Source organism: Poromitra crassiceps, assembly GCF_964638095.1.
Source record: "Poromitra crassiceps genome assembly, chromosome: 27".
NCBI classification, from domain to species: domain Eukaryota; kingdom Metazoa; phylum Chordata; class Actinopteri; order Beryciformes; family Melamphaidae; genus Poromitra; species Poromitra crassiceps.
This window is the reverse complement of record NC_139650.1, coordinates 4855164-4865977: the sequence shown is the minus strand read 5'-3', so window position 1 is coordinate 4865977 and position 10814 is coordinate 4855164. Positions and strand designations below refer to the sequence as shown.

Genomic DNA, 10814 nt, shown 5'->3' with positions numbered 1-10814 from the left:
TACACAAGAGCACCATGATGGGGAAAGTATTGTATGTAAGTGCCCCCTAGTGGCTGGTCAAGGTCACTAGCAGCTGCGTTGTACAAACATGCATAGAGAAAATCTCTCCACTATTCCTCCAGTTTGTTTAATTTCACTGTACAGTTCTGTGTGTGTGTGTGTGTGTGTGTGTGTGTGCATGCGTGCATGCGTGCGTGCGTGCGTGCGTGTGTACTTTCCATTTAACTTTCAAACAAATTTTACACACGTTTTGAATAAATAAATAAATTGGGGGGGGGGGGGGGGGTGGATGGAAACCCAGCTTGTGTCGTTGTGTGTATGCGTTTGTTGTGTGTCCCATGGTTTTCTCACCCCAATAAATGAAACATTTCATTTGACTGTACAATTCTAACTGTGGATGTGATGTGTTTTGTATGTGTGCACGCGTGTGTGTGTGCGTGTGCGTGTGTGTGTGTGCGTGCATGTGCGTGTGTGTGCGTGTGTGTGCGTGTGTGTGTGTGTGTGTGTGTGTGTGTGTGTGTAGGCGGCCCTGGCAGAGAGCAGCCTCTCCTTGCTGAGCAACCCGGGCCTGATCAGCCCTCAGTCCAGCCTCAACATGCTGCACGTGGGACACGACGATGTCAGCTCCACTGTGGAGCAGGTCAACAGCAACGGCAGCTGCAGCCCCACCCTCAGCCCACACCAGTACAGGTGACGCACGCACACACGCACGCACGCACACACGCGCGCACACACACACACACACACGTACACACACACGCACACGCACACACGCACGCACGCACACACACATAAGGCCCAATGCCTAAACTGTGGAACCCCACGCCATAACTTGACCTTTCCCTGACCCCTGTCTGCACCTGTAACCCAGGTGTGCACCTGTAACCCAGGTCTGCACCCATAGCGCGCACAAGGGTAGCTGTCGCGTTACCTCCAACGTGACCATGTAACAACCATGTTATGTTTCCAACTAGTTTAATGGCGTAAATGTCAAGTTATACCTTCTTACCTTTCTTGCGATAATATCATTTGAATCATTTACTTTAGATTTATCTTTACCAGATTCGGAAAAAGGACGCTATGGCCGGTCATTTAGCATCGTGCTAGGCTAGGCATTAACAATCGATTGTTGAATGTCACCCAAGCGCGTCCCATGGCTTTCTCTCATCAAAGTCAATTTCCTAAACTATTTGGACATTTGGACATACTCATATATATACATACATACATACATACATACATACATACATACATATGAAATCTGTAGATTCTTTGACATTAATTCCATAGCACTGGCTGGCATTCGCTGAAATAAAAATCCCCCATGTGTCCATGTAGAGTAGCTACACAAATCTATACATGCAATATCTTGACTATTTCACAAACTAGCCCATAAATCCTAGATTTGCAGCATTGTTTTATCATACAATAGTATGAACATTTTGGCCGATACTGATATTAACATTGCTGTTATTTTGCTCATCGCACCGATATGATTGTCGATATCGTACATCCATAAAACGAATATAGACGAGCGTAATGTGTGAGCGGCCATGTAGTCAGGCCTCACAGAGCTCACAGAGTTGGCATGCAGCCTCTCCTCTCTCTGCCTAGAGGGGGTTGGCTGATTATAACTCTGCTCACCTGTGGGCTCCTCCACTCTGGAGCTCTCCATGGTGCTGACATTTAATGAGCCATTTTTGCCCGTTTAGGCGGCCTCAATAGACTACTTGCACAACTCCACTACTTCCTGAAATGAGTAGGGCATCTTGGTTTCCTGTCCTACACTATTGGATGAACTGATTAATGTCAGGTGTGCCTGATCACTGTTGTTGTGACTGCAGCAGTCAGCCACGCCTTCTTCTTCTTTTTGTTTCTTTGAAGCATGGTGTCATATGACAGTTTCCCATTTGACATTAATCAGTTCATCCAATAGTGTAGGACAGGAAACCAAGATGCCCTACTCATTTCAGGAGGTAGTGGAGTTGTGCAAGTAGTCTATTACCTCGTTCAAAAATCCGGATCAGTCAGGTCACCCACAGGGGTGCTCTTCTTTACAGTTCCTGAAAGATTCAGAGCGATCACACGTAAAATGGCATAGCTGTGGCCGAACACACTTCTGCTCACTCACACACTTTACAGACAGAAGCTGTGGCCGAACACACTTCTGCTCACTCACACACTTAACAGACAGACATTTCGCATTTGTATTTGATAAGTATTTGCAGATGCAGTTGAGTCCAGCCCAGATTTTGTCTCGCTAACCGCTGTGTGCTCTGTGCCCATGCAGCCACCCGGTGCATGTGAAGGAGGAGCCCACTGAGGTGGACGACAGTGGTGTGGTGTCTCTCCTGGCCGGGGTCACTCACTGCCTGCCTCTGCCCAGCGACCAACGAGGTCACATCCTGCCTCTGCCCAGCGACCAACGGGACCTGGAGGAGGATCTCGCCACCGAGGAGCTGGAGTAGGATTGGCCAAGAGCGGCCGGAGGGGCGGGACTTAGCGGCGTCGCAGAATTCCCGAGCCCTCTCGCCGGCGTGAAGCGGGAAAAGAGGAAAAGATAGCTACGCTGAAAAGAAAAGAGAGAAGAGAAAAAAAGAGAATGTTTGTTTTTGTTTTGGATTTTTTTTTTTTTTTTTTTTTTTAATGAAAATGCAAGCAACCGACGACGACATTGAGAAACTCCAAACAGGGTTAGATGACCTCCGTTACTTTCAGACGCAAAAAGACTGTGGAGCATCGCTTTCTCTCCATGCCTTTCGTTCCCGGCACTTGGCTCAGAGGTGTAACGCCACTCAACGCATACACACACACACACACACACACACACACACACACACACACACACACACACATGCACACACACCCATCTCACTGTTGTCTACAGGGCTGCCTGGCTCGCCACTTTTCATTTCTACGCCAGTGTCGACATACAGGTGTGTCATGTGCGTGTTAGAAAGAGAAGGAGGCACACACACACACACACACACACACACACACACACACCAGGTCATGTGTATATAGATTTGGAGCAGTCACCAGGGGCTGTGCAGTATACCTCTCCTCCTCCTCCTCCTCCCCTGTGAGCCTCATCACTTGCTTTTTCCTTTCCTATTTCTTTGCTTGAAAAGAAATCTGCTGGGCTTTGAGATGGAAGAAAGGCAGGAAGGACGGACGAGTGCTCTCAAAGATTTACCTCAAAAAGTGCTCCCCCACTTCTGCAGAGCAGGCTCCCCTCCCCACGTCGACGCTCTGGGACCCCCCCTTCCCCCCTCCCCGACCTGTCAGAGAGAGAGAGGGGCGTGGCCCCCCCGGTCCCTGCCCCCGCCCCAGATTTCTACCCCCATGCAGCGAGACACTTAAGAGACAGATACCTTTAACTCTTTAACTCTTTCCTAACTGAGAAAAAAATACATTTTTCCTACCCCCCGCCCCCCAAAAACCCCCCCCCACCCCCCAAAAAGACTGCAGGAATAGGACCGTCTGGTGCTGTCCTTCTCCTCTCCTCTGTCTGCGGACAGAGGGACGAGCTTGGAACACTTTGAGGAAGAGGAGCGAGAGAGAGGAACGAGGGAGGAAGCGTCTACAGAAATATTGTGACAAAAAAAACTAAACTGTTGATGATTATGGAATATAACGAGAAAAAAGTGTGGTAGCTTTGTCATTTCCTTTTTTTTTTTTTTGATATTATTCTCTTTGTTTATTTCTGAGGATCAATATTTCCATGGTGGTGTTCTGTTTCAAAGTACCTTTTCTAAGAATGCTGTTTTTGTTTTTTCGTTTTTGTTTTCGTATCTTACTTTGTTTGATTGACTCTGCTTGTTCACACCATTCCAAATGAGTATTGGCAGAAAAGAAAGTGCAGTATTGTCCCACCTTGTAATAAACCCACCCCGACTCCTGTCCCTCTCCTACCTAGACCTTTTTACCCCAAGTGTAGCAGGCAAGACGACATTTGGAAATAGCACTTAAAGTTGCCATTATCCAGACCGTTTATTTAACAGTTGAATTCCTTTTTTTTTTTTTTTTTCACTCTCATTCACTTTTTTTTGTTGTGTTATTAGTTGAGAAACTTCAGTAATGCTTTAAAAAAATATATATAAATATATATGATTACTGCAGTCAGAGAATACCTCATCCCACAAGTTTCTGCCTGGAACTGTGTCCAAATTGTTAAAGAAATAAGGGGGGATTCTTTTTGTGGGACACCAAAATGTGGCAACTCTGCTCAGCTTGGGTTCAAAGCTCTAACGGCTGTGATAGTTACTGTGTAGAAGCTGTCTGCAATTCACTGTGTGACTTTATGTTAAAGGAATAGCATGTGAGATTTATTTTTGTTTGTTTTCCGTAAGCATAAAAAAGCATTACTTCTCTCTAACAGTGCCATACCAAATTTAACATTTTTCTTTTGAAATCTATTATCTGCTTTTACCCATTTTATTTTTGTTACAGGTAACCAAAGAAATATGTAGAAAACCAAAAATCCTGTAGTTTATTTTCCCCCTTTTGAGTTTAATTTTTTTCCTTCTTCTCAAAGAACTGGCCAAAAGACAACAAACCAGGAGTTTGAATTCTTATTGTTGTAATATCATATAACTATTATGTTGGAGTTACTCACGACTTAACAGTGCTGACCATTCCCAAAACCAAAGTGTTGTAATGCAAAACTTAGAATTTGGTGACATCGCAAAGCTTTTACATGAGAAGTGGTTTACGAATGACTCGCATTAAGGTATGAGGCCAAAAAAAAAAAAAAAGTAGTATTAACAAACCTCTGACAGTTCCTGTGAAAAAGAAAAGAAAGAAAGTAAGTAAGAAAAGCACTTAGAGGTGAAACCCTGTCTCTCCCCCCTCCTGCTCAGGCTAACACTGTGTTCCAAACACAACCCCCGGACTGGCCCTGTATGAGCAGGCTTGAAACGAGGCACTCGTGAGGCACTTGAACGCAGCGAGTCTGTCTGTCTGTACCTTTTTGCAACTTGAGATGCCAGCGGAAATAACGCAGCATTGGCTCTGTCGCATCCCCCCCGGCTTTTCCAGGATCTCATTCCCACGTTGGAGCTTTTTCAGTCTCGGAAAAAACGCTACGGAACGACTCTGTCGAGTCCAACGTAATATCCCCCTGTGATCTGTATGAAGAGGCAGTGTGCTGTCATGTGATTACAAAAGAAGTCATATCTTTGGGGACAGGGAGGCGTTATTCCAAATACTTGTTTCTATATGAATATTAACGATGAAGAGGGAACAACTGAAAAGAACGATAATATCCCCAGAGGAAAAACGACCAAGGGATATATCATGTCATTAAAAGTTGGGTACATAACTGTATGTTCATACTTTTTGTCAAAACTAACTCTTGCACTTCAGACGGTTTTCTTATTTAATGACAGAACCTTTCTGATGACTTTGTGTTGAAACGGGCCTGCTCGCCTGTGTGACATTAGAGACTGATTTCTAACAAAGGATACAAAGTGGCCGACACAGACATCTTGAAACGAGATATAAACCAAAAATAACACTACCTCCTTTTCAAAACGGTTCAATACATAGCCAATGGGAGACGGAACTCTCTTTAACAAGTATTTCTTTTTCTCCATTCTATCTAATAATAATAATAATAATAATAATAATGAATGCCAAAATTGTTGTTACACTTATTGTATGACTGACACACGCAACAAAAACACAAACACACAAAATACATACTATCTGGTGATCTCCCAAACGCATCTGCTTGAACCCGAAAACTGAGATTTTTCACTTTCCATGGAGTTATAAACGACTACCTCTCCTCAAAGCACTCTCTAGGTCTCCAAGTGTGTTGTGAAGTGGTCACCATGTTCCAAAGCTTTGCTATCGGCTGTATTATATTGACCGTCTCCCTGCACCTGATTGGCACTGAGCTCTGTGAACAGCCAATCAGTCAGCCAATGAGAAACTGACCGTATGCATATTGATGATCAGTCGGCCAATGAGAAACTAGTCGTTAATGGTTGCTGGTTGTCGGGGGTGATGACGGGCAGAATAGTGCCACCAGGACACACGCACACACACTCACTCTCACTCACACACACACACACAGCCCAGCAGGGTACAATAGAAGCGGCTATAGTACAAGCGGAGACTGTGACCACTCAGATATCCAAAGAGGCGCAGAGCGACGCCCCCTTCACTAAACACACAAGCAGAGACACCGAGAGGACTAACACACACCTACAATGAAATCCATCACACCTTACGGCTGGATCTCCCAATTCGATACGCTTCCGATACACAAGGTCCCGAAATGATTCACCTTTCCGATTCGATCCGATCCGATATTTCAGTTACAATTACCAATTTTGCTGGGATATGAATGAGATTCTCAAAGAACTAATGCTGTAAATTGTACAACGAACCCTCTAACCTGGTGCATTATAAAAAAAACCATTAATGTTTACAGATGTTTGCGAGATCTCGTTGCGCTAAAAACCAAACCACGCGAGTCTGACGGGGTTAAAGCTTCAAGCATCCGTGCGGAAAAAGGCATTATTATATTAAAAGATCGATATTGGGATTTATGAATCGATATCAGTTCTTTCAAATGAATATCGATTCGTATCGGAAAAAAATCGATTTGTTTTTAAACCCAGCCCTAATCACTACTACTATTAATATCCAAACACTCACCAAGAGGAACTGCTGCATACAGTACATAGATGATCTCTGACTTGCGCTTTAAGGTCAACCAAGTTGTTTTCTAAAGATGTAGATTGACGTGCGTCAAGGGTGTAACACTTCCTGTTGTCTCTCCAGCTTGGCTTAACATGATGTATTCTTGTATATTAACGCTTGGCTTATCTCTCCAGGGCATTCTTTCCTATTTGGTCCTTTGATTTTTCTCTTCTTTTTTGGGGGTTTCTTTGTTTTTCTGCTCCTGTTTAGCTATTGTAAAGCTTTCAGCTCTGATTCCTATACTGCTAATGCTGAAGTATATGTATTTATCATATTAAGTGCTGCAGGTATCCTGGTTTAATAGTTTTTTGTTTGTTTGTTTCCATTTTTTTCAGTTTTCTTCATAAAACGTCTGGGACGCTGATTTTTTTTTAAAGTGTATTATCTCTAAAAAAAAAAAAAAGAGTAAACGTTAGATCAGTGGTTTAGGTAACACCTGTTTGTATATTTATCTTAGCTAGGTCTATTTTGATACTTTTTGTCTCTGTACTGCATTTATGCATTTTTAAGGAAAGAAAAAAAAAACAATGGAAAACAAACTAAAAAAAAAAGTTACTTCGTTATGTATTGATACCTCAGAAGGACTTTTTCTCAAAGACAGGACCAAAACCTCCGAAAAGAAAACAAGAAAGAGGAAAAAAAAAAAAAAAAAAAAACGTCAGAATATGTAGCCCCTCTCTTGCTTTAAAAGAAAAATAACGGAGCTATAGAAAGGTGTCGGTCCTTTCAGGTGCCAATATGTGTCCCAGCTCCCTGTGACCCCTCCCTCCAACCCCTCACCCCTAGTCATTCCTGTGTTGACCTCCGACCTCCGCAGAGCTGTCAATCATCTGCAGGCGCCACAGGGGGGAGGGCGTGTCACCGAGTCACACACCTGCTTGGCGGTGACCAAGTCGCACCACGCCTCGTCTCCTCCACGTCCCCACAGACACAGATCAAAGACTGACACTGTTGCATTTTTGATACTCCTCCTCCTCCTCCTCCTCACATAGTTCCTCCAATACCAAAACTTTGGAATGACCTTTTCAGAGATGCAGCTCATCTTCTGACTACCAAAGGCATTGCGAGCAAACCGTCGTCGCTCAAGTCCAAAACTCCTGAACTGTAACCAAACTGTAACCAAACCAATGCCACAACCTTAACCAAACAAAAACCAAGCTACTTCCAAAACGTCTCCATCGACTTTTACTCTTTAACCGATCACCTTTTACCGATAGCTGCCATCTCTCATACAGGGCATTCACGTCGACGGTGTTGTAGGACCGGCCTGCATCGCAACTCAATGACTCAATGGACACACGTCACGGAGCCCAAATCCTGATGTGTGATTGGACAGTTCTGAGGTGTCATCACGGGGGGGGTAAGGGACTCTCAAAGTGGAGTATTTTGCCTGATGGTATTATCAAGTAGATGGCCAGAATCCAATGGAACTACCACTTCAGCTCTCCTCTGGTTAAACCTTAGGAATGTGTGTATATTTTCCGCAGTGACTCTCTGTATGGTTTCTTAGTTTCAGTTGACCTGTTTACCTCTTTATCCTTGATTTGTTCTGTTTCTTCTTTTTTGAAAGTGTGACCCAGCCGGGCGAGAGGCAGCGGGCGGGGCGGACGGCTGACCCCCCCCGCCCTCTGCCCCTTCACCCTGGGTGGCCATGTAATGCCAGTCACTGCCCTTTCCTTCATGCTGTATAAAAACACACACACACACACACACAGACACAGACATACACACACACACACACACACACACGCGCACACACACATACACACGCGCACACACACACACACACACACACACACACACACACACACACACACACACACACACACATATATATATGTGTATTTGTAACCTGAATCTTCTTGTGTCTGTCCATGCAGACAATAAAAAACTGTACAGTAGGTCTAGTTGCATGTAATCTGTACTAATTATTGACAATGGCATTATAAAATGCAATAAAATACTTATTACACTGTCCCATACCGTGTCCTCGTCCTGCATGTCTTTCATCTCTGGCACACACGCACGCACACACACACACACACACACACACACACACACACACACACAATAGTCACTATTTCACATTTCAATAAAAACCGTTTCACTTCCAAACCAGTATTGATGGTAATTGTGAAATATATATTTGAATTTAATTTCAAACAAGCATAAGACAAAGAAACAAGATGAACACATGAGTTTGGAGTCAGACTCCTGCTTGAGCTGAATGTTAATATTCACTTAACAGGGAGGATATTCATGGGTCAAGCAAATAAACGGACATGACAGTGTGTGTGCCGACGGCAGAGAAATAAACCTGTAAAAGTCTGAAAATAAATCCGGATACTGACATTTCCTAAACCTAAACATATTAAGAGTGACACAGCCAACTGCTGACCTGCCACTTTATTTATATATGGAATGGCCGTGCTCCTATATTTATTTATATATATATTTACTGAGCTATTTTTACTGTGATCTCCTGTCAGCCCGCTCCAATAACTTACTGCAGCTTTACTCCTGCCGTCACTCATCAAACAGCTGATATATTTACATCATATGAATCCAAAAAGTCCATCAGAGCTACACTGTCTTTTCAAATATGAGCAAAATCCCTCTTAGGTTTGACATGACCACGAATAAAATGAAGTAGAAGCTGAAAAAACAAAAACAAAACAAGCTCTCAATGTGTTAAAATCCACACTTACCAATATGTCAGTTGAGCAGGAAAAAATGTGGCTTATAAAAAAACATGTTAAAGACCCCCAAAAAAGACTACTGGTACTCTGTCATCATATTGATCATTCTTGTATTGTTGTAAGAACTACATTTACATTACATTACATTACGTCATTTGGCAGATGCTTTTATCCAAAGCGACTTACATTAACACATTTTTGTCAGCAATAGAGCAATCAACTATGCAACACAGTCTATGACAACTACAACCTCTGAAGGAACAGTGGTACAAGTTTAGTTTAGGTTAGTTTTTTTTTTTAGTTTTTTTTACTGTATATATGATTTGAAGTTAAACACATTTGAAGTTAAACTATAGCAAAATGTAGTTAGTAGTAGTGTGGCCGTTAAACTTGATGTAGATCTCAAGGCCAGCATACAGTATGTCAGTATTTAGTTTAGAGTCTTTATTTTGAAAAAAATAAAATACAAAGTAAAGGCCTTACTCCTCACTATCCAGTATCCATGCCACATATCCTTCTTGAAATTAGTAAAAAATCATTCTTATAGTATCAATAAGAATATTCAACAAAGAGTCAATTCAGCAGTTAGGCACTGAGCTCTCCTCTGTGGTTGATGAGTGTCAGTCAGCCCTGCAGGCCTCCAGAGAGAGAGTTTAGCAACTGTTGTGATACAGAGAGTGGCCACCAGGAGGAGTAAACAAACCAGACAACACAAGCAGCATCTCATACTGTAAACACAGCAGCGGACACGGGGGCCAGCAACAAACGCCAGCCCAAGCCACTGGCTCTCTCTGGCCAACAGGGTGGGCCAGAGAGAGCAGAACAGACAGAGAGAGCAGAACAGACAGAGAGAGCAGAACAGACAGAGAGAGCAGAACAGACAGAGAGAGCAGAACAGACAGAGAGAGCAGAACAGACAGAGAGAGCAGAACAGACAGAGAGAGCAGAACAGACAGAGCACCGACTACACGGAGGAAAGGACAGAATCCAGAAAGCACACCTGGATAGATGCAGGTGGTTGGGATCTCATGATGCTGATACAGTATGAGGCAGGTGGTGTGGGTTTTCTCTCCTGACTTTGGCTTTTCAACCACCTTCTCCATGTTGACGTCTCTTCCTCTCCCCCTCTCCTCTCTCTCACTCCCTCACAGGTTTCATATTATGGGATATGCCCTCCAGCTTATGGTTCAATCCTCAGCACTGCCTGCACCGTGGATGTGTTGCCACACGGGGAGCAAAACCTGCAAAATGGCAGAGTGTTTTTGGAAAGTTTTCAAACTTTCTTTGATCTCGTGCTTTTAGTGAACTTCTGCGTCAGTCAACTGGGAGGAAAGTCGCTCTTGACGCTTAAACCCCTGTGACATTTGGTTTTGGGAGAGACCCCATCATAAGCCTATTAAA

General features: G+C 43.5%; 1 protein-coding gene across 1 annotated transcript in view; it reads left to right on the top strand.

Moving 5' to 3' along the window:
* foxp4 (forkhead box P4) overlaps nt 1-2540 on the top strand; it is a gene marked incomplete at its 5' end in the record, with an annotated part of 55723 nt that extends 53183 nt beyond the window's left edge. Inside the window, 2 exons of the mRNA XM_083661975.1 lie at nt 524-690; nt 2291-2540. Coding sequence (XP_083518101.1) covers nt 524-690; nt 2291-2468 — 345 coding nt within the window. The 3' untranslated portion in view covers nt 2469-2540. The remainder of the gene's footprint in view (nt 1-523; nt 691-2290) is intronic.
* Between the last annotated feature and the right edge of the window lie 8274 nt (nt 2541-10814).